The sequence below is a fragment of the Misgurnus anguillicaudatus genome, chromosome 4 (assembly GCF_027580225.2).
Source record: "Misgurnus anguillicaudatus chromosome 4, ASM2758022v2, whole genome shotgun sequence".
Lineage (NCBI taxonomy): Eukaryota > Metazoa > Chordata > Actinopteri > Cypriniformes > Cobitidae > Misgurnus > Misgurnus anguillicaudatus.
The window spans coordinates 9,640,860-9,658,262 of NC_073340.2; the positions used below are offsets into that span (position 1 = coordinate 9,640,860).

The 17,403-nt window shown below is 36.8% G+C and overlaps 1 protein-coding gene across 2 annotated transcripts; it reads right to left on the minus strand.

The window, feature by feature from the left end:
• Positions 1-2,039: 2,039 nt before the first annotated feature.
• foxk2a (forkhead box K2a) lies at positions 2,040-17,168 on the minus strand. 2 transcript variants are annotated; one of them, XR_008636848.2, is made up of 10 exons: positions 16,588-17,168; positions 15,040-15,234; positions 14,806-14,947; positions 14,508-14,654; positions 10,359-10,552; positions 6,913-7,109; positions 6,260-6,547; positions 5,963-6,163; positions 3,293-3,717; positions 2,040-3,223 (listed from the first exon to the last, which is right to left on the minus strand). XR_008636848.2 is itself a non-coding variant. In XM_055175359.2 (9 exons), the coding sequence occupies exons 1-9, from the start codon at positions 16,878-16,880 to the stop codon at positions 3,548-3,550; spliced, it is 1,827 nt and encodes a 608-aa protein (XP_055031334.1). In that variant the 5' UTR covers positions 16,881-17,168; the 3' UTR covers positions 2,040-3,547. The 2 variants fall into 2 exon arrangements, 1 of the variants encoding a protein (XP_055031334.1); XM_055175359.2 differs by having other exon boundaries at positions 2,040-3,717.
• Between the last annotated feature and the right edge of the window lie 235 nt (positions 17,169-17,403).

The following is a 17,403-nucleotide window of genomic DNA, read 5'->3' on the forward strand; positions in this document are numbered from 1 at the left end:
GACAATTCTTTCTACTTTACAGAAAATACAGCAGGTCCACTGCAATACAACGCCACCTAGAGGCACCCTACCTACTACGCAGCCTCAGTGATTTTTCTAGCTATTAAAGGGGACATTTCAAGACTACAAGACTTGTCAAAGATGTCAAATAAATCTTTGGTGTTCCCAGAGTGCGTATGTTAAGTTCTAACTCAAAATATCATATAGATAATTTATTATAACATGTTAAGATTGCCACTTTGTGTTGTGAGCAAAAATGTGCAGTTTGGGGTGTGTTCTTTAAAATGCAAATGAGCTGATCTCTACACTTAAATGGCAGTGCCGTGGTTGGATAGAGCAGATTAACCCTTTAAAGGGACACTTCACCCATTTGCATTAAGCTTTGTAAAGTTAGAACCCCAGTCGTGTTTTTGAATGGTCATGCATAATTTTATCAGTTTCCGCTGAGACAGGAGAAATACAGATTTAAGTGTTGCACTTCCTTATTTCAAAGATGTAAAAATAATATTTTTGCATCATTGAAAGCAGGAAGTCCAATATCTTTGTTGAGGGAGTGAGACTACAAACACCCCTTTTCTCGGTCAAATAGGCACCAAATTCTAAATGTATGTTACATTTCGACTACAAATATGACGCACTTTCAATAAAGATTAATGTTTCTAAGGGTGAAATGCTCCTTTAACTGTTTTTGAGTGGGGTGGTGAAAAGGTGATCTGTACGTTCAAATTACTGTAACTCTTGCATTATTTGGTGTAAAAGCAAAATCTTGGTCAGTTTTTAAAGAAGACAATTCATAGTTTTACGCTGAAGTTGTGAATATTAAATAAAAAAATAGTTATACCCGTTTAAATGTATTAGAAATAATAAAAATAATGCAATAAAGTTTATACTCTCTAATCAAATGTATATAAAAAATTTAAATGTTGTACTCTCAAAACACCACAACAATAAAGACACAAGTCTCAACTAGTTCTGAACCAAATTTCAAGTTAAAGTAATGAAAAATGAAGTTTGTGTCACACTTTTAGTGGTTTTACCAACCAAGGCCACTAGGTGTCAGCGGTTAGCTGCATTATCTTGTCATAAGTTAATAAATTACTGTCTCTGCATTGTTTTTAATGCAAAAAGGTTTTGAAATATAAAAACTACATTCTTAGAGCTTTTCAACGATATATAGGTTGTCAAGATTTTTGAAGATTCATAGATTCATTTTAGAAGAATATTAGAATTATGAATATATAAGAATTCATATGTACTCCAACGGGGTCAGTGACAATTAACAAAATAACAAAAAATCAACAAATGGCCTTGAAATATGAAAACTACATTCCTAGAGCTTTCCAACAATATATAGTTTGTCAAGATTATTTCAAGTTTATAGGGTATAGTGCTATAAATATATAATCATGCATATGTATTCCCATGGGGGGAGTGACATTTAACAAAATGACTGTCACTATACAAATTCTATCATCAAACAGCCTTAAAATATGAAAACTACATTCCCTGAGCTTTCCAACAATTTATAGTTTGTCAAGGTTATTTAAGGTTTATAGGATTTTACAAATAAATATGTAATAACACTTGTTGTCCTGCGACATTTTAGAAAATGACTCTTACTACATAATTTTTTTCCAAAATGGTGTTGAAATATAAAAACTACATTCTTAGAGCTTTCCAACGGTATATCGTTTTTCAAGATTGGTGTAGGTTTAGACTATGAAATTATTGTTTTAAATATGAAATGCCAAACGTCCCACCTGTGGGACAGTGAGAGTTATTGGGGCGGTATTATCCCCTTCTGACATCACAGGGGAGCCAAATTTCAATGACCTATTTTTCACATGCTTGCAGAGAAAGTTTTACCAAAACTAAGTTACTGGGTTGATCTTTTTCACATTTTCTAGGTTGATAGAAGCACTGGGGACCCAATTATAGCACTTAAACATGAAAAAAGTCAGATTTTCGTGATATGTCCCCTTTAAAATAAACCCACAATATCAGACTCGTCGTCAGCAGTCAAGAAAACAGAACAGAAATTATGGATTTTTTAATTTAATTTATAAAAAATGCATATACCCACTGAAGCTGAACAACATCTACCACTTATATTTCCTTGTGGAACATGTACTATCTGTGCAGACTCATTCAGTTGTTTGAACAGAATAAAATAATATTAACAGGCAAAGAGACAACTTTAACACAAAGATAACAAACACAGCCAACGACATATTGAATATAAAGGAAAACAACAATGGGGAGGAAAGTAAATAACAGAAACAAAATGTAAGTGCATCAATGATCCCAATCATGAAAAATATTATTTAGCTTTTTTCTCTCCTTTCGTCTTCTGCAGTTCCCCGTTTTCGGGAAAACTCATCAGGTACGGCACATTTTCTCAACACGTTCATGCAAACTGATAAAGTACAAATGGAAATATTTCTTATTTCATAGGTTATTGGTTAAAATATGAAAAAAAGAGGATGCGAGTAAACATCATTTTGATTCAATGTAATAGCAAACAACTCAAACCCTCGATTAATAGTGTTTTTAACAAAACAAATGAAGAAACTACATTCATTTCCATGACCACGAGTCCACGTCTTTAAAAAAAAGAAAAACCTTTTAAAAAATAAAAATTATTATTACAAAAAAGAAATGCCAAATGACCTTACTTCAGCACTGCCTGTTTTGGTTGAGTATTTGTGCCTCTGAAAACAAACACACACAAATAAGATCCTAAGGTACACATGTACGACAAAATACTGCATATCTACTAAAGACTGCATTAGGTAGATGGACATGGTAGCTAGCTGCCATGATACAGGAAAGAAAACTCCTCACATTTCCCTTTGCCTAAGAGAAACACTAATTTTCCATTGGTGAATATCAAGCTGAAATGATGAGCGGGTTCACATTTTTAGGAGCTAATCCAATGTTTTTGGCAAGTCCACGTTTGATCCGTCTCAACGTTCTGTCTTCTTCATGTTAATGCATATGTTCAAGACCTCTGACTGGGGAACAAGGGAAGTGCGACCACACATTTGATACACATGCGTGTGTGCATTACATACGTTTATATACGTCATTGGCCGGCTGTTTGTTCGGGTAACACAAAGGGGTTGTCTATTTGCCCATACACCATGCTCTTCTCTCCATTCACATTCAGCCCAGAGGTACTAGTGATGGAGACCTTCTCTGTTGGGTTACACCCAGGTAGGATCTAAAATACATTTCATAACTTCAAGTAGGCTATATTAATATATGTGTACATATATCTGTGAGTATTTACCTATTTATGTAAAAAGCCCACTGCCCGCCTTTCTTCAGACCTTCAACCGTCTTGTACTCGGTACAACAATATCTCCATCACATTGTACTCATCTCTAATTCTAATTGTTATACCAATCCAACATCCACTGACGTTTCAGCTCACCTCACTATTTGGCACCTTTGGTTCATTGATAGGTGATGTAGGTTATAGCAGGTGGGTGGCGGGTGGGGAGAAACAAAAAAAGTTGAGGTCAAAGGTCATGACACTGCTGCACTAATCAGTGGCCGTCTGCTTGTCTCTCTCTGCAGTGATGGCTCCCGTGTCTCCATCTTCAGTCTTGATCCGTTTGGTGTTGGGCTGCTCTGTTTGGTCTCCGTTCTGCCGTTTGGTAGGCAGGGACGCCGAGGCGGAGGCATGGGTTGCCAGCATGTGGAGAGGACTCGCTGATGTGCATATAACAAAGGATGAGATTGCATTAGTTGGATATCAAGTTTAGGATCTGTATACAATTTACATCCTAGATGTATTGTTTCTGCATAGAGATGGGCACCCCCAAAGGTGACATCGACAGTCGATCACGAAAGCAATGAATTTTTGGGGGTTGATTATGATGGCATTTTGAGGTTAGCATGCATATGTGGTCCATAGAAAAGACCGCAAAATGTTGCATAAAACCAAACACACCTCATATTACTAAGGCAATTTGGTTTCAAAAGCAAACAATGATGTTCGGCTTCACTTCGATATGTCAGGTGCAAAATGTGCATCTCATATTAAAACATATTTAAACATCACATATCAATGAGATACCAGAGCACCATACTAGGGCTGCAACTAACAATTCATACTCGATTAATCGGGTGATTATTTTTTCGATTAATTGACTAATCGGATAAAATATAAATATTTACTTACTTAGATGTTTTCATGTATTACAGCTAAAAAAGGCACTAAATTAGGGTGTTTATGTGTAGAAGTGTACTTTTAAATGTGCAAAAGCCACACACTACTACAGAGTTTTACTAATATAATTTTTTGATTTAGATATTTTTAAGCCTTAAAAAAAATGTTTGTGCAACTTTTAAATAGTAAACATCTTTAAATGTCAAAATATCAATTAACAAAATGAAATGAATCTTCAGGGATGTGCTGAGATTTTGCCACAGATTAATAAACTAATCTTAATCTTCAGCTTTAGACCTTGATTAACATTAAAATTATTTGTTATAAAAAAAGCCATTATGATATAAAAGTGGTGATATACATGCATTGTTACAGTAATAAAAACCTGGATTTCCCCCTTAAATTAAAAGATGCTAGTGATTCAGTACTATTTTTATGAAAACCCAACAGCTTGCGCTGTATTAAGAAACAGCACCTGATGCGTGTGCATGTTGGCCGACGGTGGTGCGGGAGCATGTGACGTCACAGACCAACTAATCCATAATGAAATTTGTTGACAACGATTCAGACCAACTAATCCATAATGAAATTTGGTGACAACGATTCTGTTATTGACGTAATGCGTGCATTGACAAAATGCGCAACCAGATGTTCGAATAGTTTGAATATTCGTGTTTATTTTAGAGGGAATATTCGAACGTCATTTTTGAGCAATTTTGACAGCCCTAATTGTAACGCAGCTACTTTACATATTTATACAGGGCCGAGCAATGTGTGCTTTCGGTATTTTTCTTTTACTATCAGAAGATGATTTCCTGTGAATTTGTGAAAGGTTTTGATGCGTTTTGGTTAAGATACTGAACAAAAACAAAGTTTTGAAGGCAGTCTGAATGTTTTTTTTTTTCGATTTCTGAGTTGGGTGTGTAAGTCACCAAATCCAACCTTATATTATTTTAATCACTTGTTACCATTTTGAAACATGTCAGCAACTCCTAGTAACTGATAGCTGGGATTGAAACAATTTTTACACAGCGTTGTTGTAACACAGTGTTACAACTAAGCCTCCAGTATACAATGATAATGAAACGAAAACAATAAATACTATTAACTGTTAATACAGTATCAGGAAAAATAACTCACAATTATGATTTTTTTGTCTTAATTGTGCAGCCCTTTAAAAAAATCTATTTATATGCATTGATGCATAATACAAGGATGATTAAATGAAGGATCATAGATGATGAATGTGTGGATATCTATCTATTATAGGCAGATATATAAACAATGTCCACCTTTAGTACATAGACAGAATTTTATTGAATTATTTGTCTTAATCAAATTTTCTATCAGGTGTTACAGTAAACCCCCTGTCATAATAAACCCCACCTATGATGTAAGTTGTAATGTTTGCACTCCGGTCACTTTTGTTGTACAATAACGGCAGGTCCCACAAACAAACAAAGTCTTCATGTGTAGCAGAGGTGTGCGTGTTGATTGTGTAAAAACAATTATTAATCTAACTTAAATATGTTTTAAATGAAAGAGCCGAATCAAAAAGCATTAGGTTGTGCCCTGCTCTCCCCTATTACATGCTTTAATGCTACCTCCTTCTGGAATAACCTACAGAATACCCTAAAGCTTACAGTGCTTGCACCACAGTTACCGGGACCAGCTGATCATAAGTAAAATTGCCCAATTCCAGTCTTTGGATGGTCAATCGGTGCATCTCTACACAGTACAACAACAAAAAAACAGATCTGCAAAGACAAACATCCATATTCTCACCTGTGTTTCCTGATCCTTGGATAGCAGCAACCACATGAGTTCCATTTTGTGTGATTGCCTTGACAGGGAGCTGATGCTGGCCTAATGGTGCCTGTTGCACTATAGTAACCGTCTGTATTGGGGTGGACTGGGACGTTTGAAGGATTCGACTTGTTCCACCTATAGAAGTGGCTGTAATAGCAGGCACAGGCTCCACTTTCACTAAAAAAAAAAAATATTAAGAGAGACCGAATTTATTTTCCCATCTTCAACAAGAGACAGTAAATTCTAAATTTTATAAAGATTATGCATCCTCACCTTTGACCTCTTGGTGTTCTCCGTTCTCATGTGGCTCTGCTTTAACGGTCATGGCCTGAGTGACCACAGCCTGGGCCTCGACAAAGTGTGTATTAGTTGTAGAAATGCCGGCTACGGTGGCAACAGAAACGGCTGGGATCTGATGCACCACGTGGACTGTCTGCATGACAGGCTGCTGGGATGAGTTAGTGGACACTGGTGTGGCTACAGTGTAGGTCACGGGTTTGATGGTTTGCGGTAGCTGCCGCTGGACTGCGATGAGAACTGGCTGAGTGTTGAGAGGTGAACCTGTGTGGAAATTTAAGTTAGTTTGACTGACCTAGAGCATGTTTGAAAGTATTTTAAAAACAAAACTGAGCGGCATTAAAGACACTAGTTGACCAAACGTATAATGCATAACCTTGAACAGTACTGTAAGTCACTTTGGGCAAAAGCATCTGTCAAATACATTCCTGTATTTTTTTTATTGAAACAGAAGATTTAGGCAGAACATACAGAAGGGTCATCCTTTTATTTTTTTAAATTGTGACTATGAACCATGTTGAGCAATTTAAAAACTTTGCTGCAGATGTTAACAGCAGTGCACACAGATGGCCTCAAAGAAAACATACATGGTCTAATTGTCATAAATCTTACTTCATGAGATCTTTTACCTGGTGCATTTTGTGCAAAGCAAGCCTCTTGTATGACTGCTAATTTGGGCTGGACAGTTGGAGCAGGAGCGGAGGCAGGGGTTGGCTCTGGGTCCATAGGAACAGGTGAGCCTTCTCGTGATAAGCTATCTGGTGTCTGTACACCACTGGAGTGAGCCGACAGCGCCCCTGTGTGGTTAGGTGATGCTGGAGCACTCCTGAGAGCAAAGACAAAACAATCAACTCAATACACAAAAAAGTACACTTTCCATTTATTAAAGCCCCATTTGAAAAACAAAGCAATTATCAATAATAAGAGTATTGAAAGTATCGCAGCATATTAACTAACAAAACACTTAACTAAACAGATCTAGCATTCAAACCTTGCAATACATTTCATCATTCTTTGCATAGTACATGCATATGCATTGTTTCTCTTAATATGTGGGAGATGTTAACACACACAGTCTGTCTCATTCTTGAACGCATACCACAGGGTTCTTGAATTCTTTATTCTGATTGGTTGTGAACCGCTGTACGGGTGTGCATTATTTTTCAAAAAAGCACATTACGCAGTTCCATATCACTAATGATTCACACACAGATTACCCGCTTGTTCAGTTTTGATTTTGCTTCCTTCTTGATAATATAAAACATAGCACTGTATCAAAAATCTTGCCTTTAAAATTGTAGTGCTTGTCTTGTTGCCAGGATGATTGTATTGTACATTGTTATGAATTATAACATAATAAGCAAGCTGGACGTACCCCTCATCCTTAACATACTGCATAGGTTTACATTACAAAAAAAAACTCAGAAACTTTGAAAATTAATAGATCTCCTCAAATAAATACTTTAACATATGAAGAGTTTGGTTCCACAACGCGATTAACGCAATTTTTGAAAAAAATGAGTTGCTGCCAAAATCAGTATTATATCAGGTCAGTGTTTAAAAGTAAATAATTAATTTTACGCAAAATCCAATATCCGCCATGTTATTCTGTCATCTTTTCTCCCTTTTTTCCCAGAATGCGATAAACGCCACTCCTCCTTTTTACAGAACGCAATAAATCCATTCCAGAAATTACAGCCCACCAGTCACGCAATGTAAACAAACAATGGCGGCGCATTTAATGGCATTGATAAACCTGTGAGGTTTTTCTGTGACGGGAAAGATTGTCATCAACATCTAATAATTTACGCGAAGCACTCGGGAGACTGGTGCTCATCTCCCGACAGCATCAAGTTTCTCATGCTAAAACATTGACCCCAGAGGATCTTTGAGTAAAATAATGTAAAGATTTCAAGTCAACAAAATCGAGCAGGACCAAAACATTTTACAGCTGATCGCTGTGAAAAATGCTAAGCAACGACGTCAAGTATAACCGCAGCAATATTGACAGTGATCTTAATATGACAAAGTAAGTGTTTTGATTAATTGCATTAATGTTTATTTTTTTAGTCAGTGTGTACAACTGTTCATCTAAATGAATATATCATGGCAAAGATGAATGCACATTTGTACATTGAATTAATATAGATTTCTAGAATTTTGAAACAAAACCGTCATGGATTTATTGCATTTTGTGAAAAAAAAAAAATTCGTTTTTATAATAAATCTTTGAAAATCAAGTTATGGATTTGAATTTTTTATGTTTTTATAACCTAAAGATGCTATGTTAAAGTTTGTAACAGAAAATAGTGGTTTTCATCTTATCACTTTCTTGGTATAGAAAACACGTTTTTACCGAAATTTGTCAAAATGGATTTATTGCGTTTTGATACCAAACTCTTCATATATATTCATATTTTAATCGAATAACTTAAGTATCCCCTATTAACTTATTTCTGAGGATTTTCGAGTATGCAAATTTTCTTTTAGTAAGGCATTTAAATGGTAACACTTTACAATACATGTTAGCTACACTTTTTCATGTTAGCGAATACATTAACTTATGTTAACAAATACAACCTTATTGTTAATTGTTACTAAATGACTTGAAGCTCGACTCAGACATGTGATGAAAGACTATAACTTTGACTCGGACTTCAGACTTGAGATTAAAGAATTGTGAACATCTCTGGTTAATACAGAGACAAGACTTTTTCAAAATGAGGATGACACTTAAAAATTTGCTAAAGCTGATCTTCGAAAACATTAAACCACAAATAAAAAAGCTAACGCTAAAGGTAAAAACTTTCCATTAAAAAACAAACAAAAAAAAACTTATTTTACCCTTATCTCAGTTAGTGAAACAAATGAGACTTTACTAGTCCTGAAAGTATGTTGAACTTGTGCACAAACAGAGATGGTGCAAATATTTGACCAATTATGACCCTAGACCACAAAACCACTCTTGGGTCGCATGGGTATATTTGTAGAAATATATGGACTTGTAAATACATGGTATGCGTCAAAATGATATCATTAGGATATTAAGTAAAGAAGGTCCATGAAAATGTTTTGTAAATTTCCTACCCTAACATTTCAAAAATGCATTTACCATAAGTAAATAATATATGTTGCTAAGGACTTAATTTGGACAACTTTAAAATTTCAATATTTTTTGCACCCTCAGATTTCAGATATTGTATCTTGGCCAAATATTGTCCCATCCCAACACACCATACATCAATTGGAAGCTAATTTATTCCCTTTGAAAGAAAATACCCTTATGGTTTTGTGGTCCAGCATGCAAAACAATTTATTGATGGTTAGGCCTTTGAATGCTGACTCTCAGTTACGAGAAGAACCACTAAAATATAAAATATATAAAATCTGATTAAAGTAGCAGTCCACCCAAAAATGTTCTCCATTTACTCATCTAAATGTCATCCCATCCCTACAGTTGAACACCAAGATTTTTATTAAAGTATTTGTTGATTTGTTAACGAATAGGTCCCAAATTAAGGCAGGGTGCATGATCTCTGAAAGCCAATGTTGACATTTGAAATAACCCAAACAAACACGCCCCTACCCCAGCAGAATCTGGACCTTCTTTTGATAGACCCGCCCCACACATACACAAACCAGGCAATGATGTCGATTAGTAGACACGCCCCTTACTGCTGATTGGCTACAAGTGTGTTTTGGCACTCTGCCTGACTCCCTTTTCCAAGAAGTTTTTCAAAAATCATGCAACCCTCCTTTAAAGCGCCAAAAACACACACATCCACAATACAACCATAATTAAGAGTAAATTACAATATAAGAATTTTCATTTTTGGGTGAACCATTCCACAATCATCTTTTTTGATGGTATGCTTCCTTCCTGTTTTTTTTTTTTCAAATAAGCAACAGCGTCATCATAAACATGGGTCATCGTACAGTAGATCTGTCAATATTTTACAGCCAAGCCATTAACATAAACACATCTGATTAGACAGAAGACCCTTATCCTATTTTTAGTTGCCCACAGCCCAGTGAAGGCATTTGAATAATTGCACATTAGCTTGCTAAAAATTACCTTGAAGACAGGGGGCCGAGTGGGGTCCTAAAACACGGCACACCGCGTGGTCTACGCTTACGAAAAGCCTGTTCAATGAGCTTGCCCTCAGACGAGGGGTCTATCCTCCAGAAAGAGCCTTTACCTGGCTCCTCTTGTGATCTGGGTACTTTGATAAAATAGCGGTTTAGGGACAAATTATGGCGAATCGAGTTCTGGAAAGAAGGACAAAAAGATTAAGTTTATTGTACAACCAATGTGTACATCTGCTTGGGTAAAGACATTACGTTTACATTACGTCACTCCTAATGAGACAGCTCTTGATCAGGCCCACATGGAGTCTCTTTAGATATTAGCAGAAATCTAGTGGGTTTATCTTATGTACTTGTGGTCCACTTATTATATTTGTAATGTTTTAAATGGTTAAACTCTGATAAGGCTGCCTAATGGTCACGACTATTCATTTGCAGAATAAAAGTTTTTGTTTACATAATTATTATAGACAGTACATCAAATATTATGTATATATAAATACAAACACATGTATATTTAGTAAGGATTTTTTTTTTGATGCAATAAATATGTATATTTATATATGATATAAATTATGTGTAAATATCCAAATATTTCTTAAATATATACACATGCATGCGTGTGCATTTATAGATACATAATTATACACATCACACACACATTTAATATGTAAACAAAAACTTTTATTCTGCAAATGATTAGTCGCGACCAATCATTAGGTAGCTCTAAACTCTGAGTCTGTCATGTTTATGGCAACTGTTCCTTTAAGTCCCTACGCATGAGAAATGAGAAACTGTTTGCCATCTCAAATATAGCTTTAAAATGCATCATGTTTCTATAACAGCCTCTTTGCAATATCTGTATTCCACTGCGAAAAGATTACAAAACAATCAACATAGAAATGTGGCATGCAAATTGATCAGACAGATATGCTGTTAAAAATAAACTTGCCTAATATTAGGATTCCTCAGAAATATGCTAAAGATAACTAATGCTACCATACAGACATATATTACAATATTACATGATTTCCCAGCTTTCTCATAACATTGTTGTGACTGTGAGGCCCAATTTTTTTATGTAATGACATGCATATCGTCGCTGCCCGATGAAAGTCACGTATGTCCAAAACGGTTACTTTTCAGGAAGTGAAAAAATTGAGTTTAAATGGACACACGTGCATATTTCACAGTAACAGTGGTCGATACGCAGGGGGAAACGTTTACCTCGATAAAGAAAAGTCATTGTCTCGCCAGGCTATGTTTATTTGGCTATCCAGTGCTGAGCTTCGATGAAACTTCACGAGACCGGCGAGATGCTTCCTCAGGGCGGGAGATACGCAGCGTGATTGACAGCTTTGACACCAAATTGATATACGTGAAAATCAGATGACATGATTTCACAACTTTTCATTGGCCATTTAGATATGTGAAGCATCCTGTATACGGAAATGAACCTGGACATTCAATCCGTCAAAAAATCTCAAAATCGGCAAAATGGACATCCGTGGTTTTCATCGAACAGCGACGATATGACAAGCGCATCCAATGTAAAAAAAAAATCCCTGTTTATTTAACTGTTTTTTATAAAGCTAGTTAGCTTGAAGTTCCTGTGGTTCAGCAGGCAGAGCATTGCATTAGCAGCACAAAGGTTGTGGGTTCGATACTCAGCAAGCACAAAAAATACACGGAAATGTAAAATGTAGGTTTTAAAAAAAGTTAATTTGACAATGCTTTCAACTACTCAAAAGTGTAGATGTATTAGAGGCCCATTTTTAACTTTATGTAGACTTCTGCATGGAATCAAACACGACACGTAATTTTTGATAACAAGCGAATAAATAACGACAAAATTACGTGAGTTCAAATCAGTGTTAAAACAAAATCAACTACTACACTGAGCTAACATTACTGCAGTGTTGCAGGGTATTGAGATAACGTGCGATTCTACAGTATATCTTTTTTCCTAGAGAAATGATATTTTATTAGCTTTTTTAATAATTTAGATATATAAATTAGATATCATGTTGAAATAAACAGGTAATACATATTCTTCTGATGTAATTAAATCTTAATTCAGACTTAATACCGTTCCATTCTTTTTAGGCACAATTTTTTCGCTGTTGTTTTCCTTGCTTCTCTTTACTCCTGCCATATTTATTTTCAGCTTTCTGCTTTGAGCCGCTAGGTTCACCTTTGCGCCCGCAATCTAGCCAATAGTATAACAGTATAAGACCTATTTGGCAGGTATTTAGTAAGGCTAAGGCCCCTTCTGATTGGTCTAATTTGGACAATGCAAGCATGCAACACATTAATTATGAGAAATGTCAAATAAATTCTCTCTGCAATATGAATATCACACATACTGTTATCACAATAACGACGATTTTTCATTATGTCGTACAACTAGGGCTGCAACAACGAATCGATTAAATCGATAAAAATCGATTACTAAAAGTTGGCAACGAATTTCATAATTTATTTATTGTGTCGCGTGAGGCAGAGATGTTTAATTATTTTAAAAAAGAAAAACTTCAGTTATAAGCGCGGAGCGAAGTGAACACACTCGGTCTCTCTCGCGCACTATTACTTGCAGAGTTCGGCGCCTCATAGACGAGTAGACAGGGCGGAGAAAAGATTAAAAGAAAACAGCGGAGTCAGAGGAAAACCACATGTCAATGTTTTACTCCTCCTAAACATAAGCGCGTCACCTGGAAATTAGCCATCAAAGAGGTAAACAAACAAAGATGACACGCTTATGCTTTATGGAGCGACGACAGCGGGTAAAAAAACGTTTCTAGAACCAATTAAAAAACTTCAAATGATATTAAACAAATAATTAAAACTTTGAGAGAGAGAGTTGTATGAATGCTTTTTCCCGTCATGGACCTGTACGTTAAATCATTGCGCCGTCACTCTCTTGCTGCACTGTACTGCGCGCTCCAGCTCATGGCGAGCAAGGAGACGAACGTGTCCGGCCCAACATACAGTACAACATACAGTAAGTGCCACCTTTATTGCATAAACATCGTCTTACATTTTTTAATGTGAAGTAATGATGGTGTATTTGCATTTTGCGCAAGAGTAGAAGAGGCATTTACCATTTTCACAAGACGCATTTATGTGGCCAAATGTAAATGAAACAGTTTTAACAAATGAGATAGCTATCCGATCTGAGAAAACACATAAAGTCAAATATAAAGGTACAAAGCTGTCACTGGGGCAGTAACCTTTATAAAAGGTCCTAATATGTACCATTTAGGTACAAATATGTATCTTTGAACTGCCAATTTGTACTTTTATGCACTTTTTGGGTGCAACGGTGTACCTTTTTGAAAGGGTACTGTCCAGTGACAACTTTTGTACCTTCATTTCTGAGAGTATACTGGTATACTATCTTTTTGATCCCATCAAGAGAGGCTTCTTGATGGGAAATGCATCATAAAAAAGTCTATATATTTGGCAGATGTAAAGCATACATGTGTATTTTTGTGTTAGTCCATTTTTTTTATTTTATTATAACAGCTCAGGTATGTTTAAGGAGCAACATGTTTGTGTAACTTCTGAAGATTTTAGTTCTGTTTTGAATAAGTGGTTGGAAAGGAATGCTTTTCTTATTTTTTTATCAGATTCATCGAAAAAATAATCGACAGATTAATCGATTATTAAAATAATTGCTAGTTGCAGCCCTACATTACTGTGTAATATTAATGTATCCAATGTTAACTACCAATCCTCAAATTCTTGCCTGGCTGCCAAACACAGTAATAATCCATGCTCGCCGCCTCCTCTCGTCTTAAGAAGACCAAAACATCTTAATTTTTGACAAGGTATTTGTTCTAGAGGTCAGATTAGCCAGACCGATAAACAAACACAGAGCAGAAGTTAAATTCGGGCTAGGTGCGTAACCAAAGAAATCATACATACTAGTACACACTAAGCTGCCGTTAGCTGGAAAGCAGCAGGACTTTCCCAAAAATCAGTGTGGAAAATGCTGAAAATACCATAGATCCCATCTGGGCCTGATCGTGAGCCTCTGGGTTTACCACAAACAAATACCAAGAAATTCAGACTGCAAAAGACTAAATAAATGAATGCTCTAGCATAAACTCAAACAAGATAAATGATTGACACTCACTTGCCAGCCCTTGTCTGCGGTCCTGTAATATGGATAATTCTTAGTTATGTGGGTATATATTCCATTCAGTGTTAGTTGTTTGTCTGGTGCCATTGTGATAGCTTGGACAATAAGCTGCGCATACGAGTAAGGAGGCTTGGAGTCATCCTGTTAAAAACAAAAGATGTTTATAAGAGGTTACTGCATATTTGCATATGCGACCATCCTGTCATATTCGTACTCATGTTGACAAACAACAAATCATAATCAGAAATAAACCACCTTATTAATACTACAATTATAGTGAAATGTCTCATACTTTCGGACTGTCACCCTCTGAAGCTTCCTTGTCATTTTCAGACTGAGAGTTCTCATTGATGAGATCAGCGGTGAGACCACGACCCATCTTGTAACTAGACAGACCGGCCCCCCGAGGACTAGACGGACATGAGTTGGCAGCACTGAAGGAAGAATGACAGAAGATATTTTCGAAATGTCTAATAGCCATAGAAAGCAATCACCAATTGGTTAAAAAGCACAATCATCATCTTACCTGATTGTACCTGTTGGAGATGGTAGTGGACTCATCAGATGGGCGATGTTGTCTGGAATGTTGATGGTCAGCGGTGAGATCTGGGGCTGGACCGCTTTCACAGGAGACTCAGGGGTGTTCCTGCGGTCCCTCTTGTCGTTGGACAGGGCAGTAAACGTAATTTTAATATTTGTGCTCGGAAACCGGAAAGTGCACCTAAAAAGACCGTAAACAAAGCATTTTAACAGCAAGTCAACAAGTTGAACATAACAAGTTATTTACTGCAGCAAACTGGAGTTTAAAAACTTCTGCGCAGTAGTAGACTGCCAGGAACAGAACATAAACCTGGGTTATATACGGACACCAGCATGCCCCAGATATGTATTTTTAATCAGAGATATACTTGAGCCTCAGCCGATGCTTAAAAACAATGACCTCACTGTGGCTTACCCTCAAAGGGTGTTTTTAATTTGCCATTTGGCCCCCAGTTGCATTACATACACAGAACATGCACGTCAAGTACTTGGCAGTCCACGGTTGTACTAATTTCGAACCGAGTGAGATTAACAACTTGATTAACCCTTGATGTAGTTAATTTGACACAAATCTTCTCATCTGCGCCAATGTGACAAAATCATTCTGCATAATGTAACACTTTACAATAAAGGTTATATTTGTAAACAATTAGTTAATGCGTTCGATAACATAAACTGTTCCACAGCATTAATTAATCTTAGTTCATGTGAATTTCAGTATTTACTAATACATTTATAATCAAACATTGTTAACATTAATGAATGCACCATGAACTAACATGAATAACTGTATTGATATTAACTAACATTAACAAATGTTAATAAAAGCTGATACACTATATTGTTTGTTCGTGTTAGTTAATGTATTTACTAATGTTTACTAAAACATCTTATTGTAAAGTGTTTTCGAACAGTGAGTAAAGATAACTTTAAAATCGTTATTATGAATTAAAGCCATGTGTCAAAGATTAAAATAAAAAAAATTAAACGTTGATTCTCCTTATCTCATAATTAAGAAAGCCTGGATTGTACAGACAGGGTCACAAATAATGTAAAGCCACACCTTTATCTTTATATATGTATGCAGGCATATATTATATATGTATACTATATAATACGATTTCTTTTTTAATACAAATATTATTAATTAGTGTGTAACACAACGTTTTCTTAAGTGATTGCAATTAGACTCTGTCCAATTTAAAATACGGACATGTGGCAGCACAGATATCTTTACCTACATACTCGCAAAAAAATTAAATTAAATTAAAACGTATTTTAAAATCAGAGGAAGGCGTGGGCTTTTAAACACCTCATATTGACCAATGTATTTGTTGTGTAAACAGACTGAGATGAACGGTTAGCCGGCGTGCTAATCAACGGTTGCAGTGCTAGCAAGCAACACGAGACGGTTGTCATAATCAACACGTGCTGCCTCACGAAACAAAACAAATACAGGGCACTATCGCCGCAAACATTTAGTTCTGCCCACCGTAGTGGCGCTGGCGTTTCCTACCGACAAGGATGATCTTACATGCGGGGAAGCTGGAGAGGAGGAGCCCCTCGTCTTTGAAACACCCCGTCAACGAACACCCCGTTTTTGCCGAGGCATCGAAGGTAGAAATCTCCGCCGCCCGTTCCGTCTTCGCCGGCGGAGAAGATCTCGAGGTGCCTCCGTGAAATAAAGCTCGAGTGGCCCATGCTCACGTCCACGGAGCCTTGTGACGAATTCCGACCGATGGTGACCGAGCGCTTCTTCATCAGATACTCGAATTCTCGGCCCTCGAGCCGGGCGACAACCGACCCTGACATCCCGCTCACCGCCATCTTTTTACAAGTATTTATCTTGGCGTACTATCAAAAACAAGGACCAAACGATTTATTTGTCAGTCTGTATGACTGGTTGCAAAATTTTGTGGGGGAGATCGAATCAAATAATGAGAAATAAATACGAAGAAACGTGCCAGTCCAGGGACAGCGGCTCCAACCCACAGCCGCGACAGAGAGAACGAGAAAAGGATAAACTCTACCAAACAAACCGAGGGGGCGGGGCCGGGATGAGCGACGGGACTGGCAGCCAATGGTGCGCCAACTCAGCAAGATGAAAAACGTAATCCACCAATCAGCGGAGAGACGAACAAGCGTGTAGCGTTGTGGAGGTTGGTTGCACTGTGTACTGGCTGACACGCATGTAATTGGTGTGTTGTAAGAGGCGGATTGGCGATGCGGGGAGTTTGGGGTAGTGATGCTGTTGACAGACACTATTGGAAACGCATGTTATATTTTGGCGTCCTGTACCGCCACAACATAATTACATTTCAATGGCAATCTAAAGAATAGTTGAATTTAT

Bases quoted from the DNA above. Each gene is read 5' to 3' on its own strand.
- foxk2a (XM_055175359.2), bottom strand. From the start codon at position 16,880: ATGGCGGTGAGCGGGATGTCAGGGTCGGTTGTCGCCCGGCTCGAGGGC. The intron at 15,235-16,587 runs GTAAGATCATCC...CGGTCTTTTTAG, and splicing joins CCTCTCCAGCTTCCCCGCAT to GTGCACTTTCCGGTTTCCGA. The intron at 14,948-15,039 runs GTAAGATGATGA...TTCTTCCTTCAG, and splicing joins TCTCCAACAGGTACAATCAG to TGCTGCCAACTCATGTCCGT.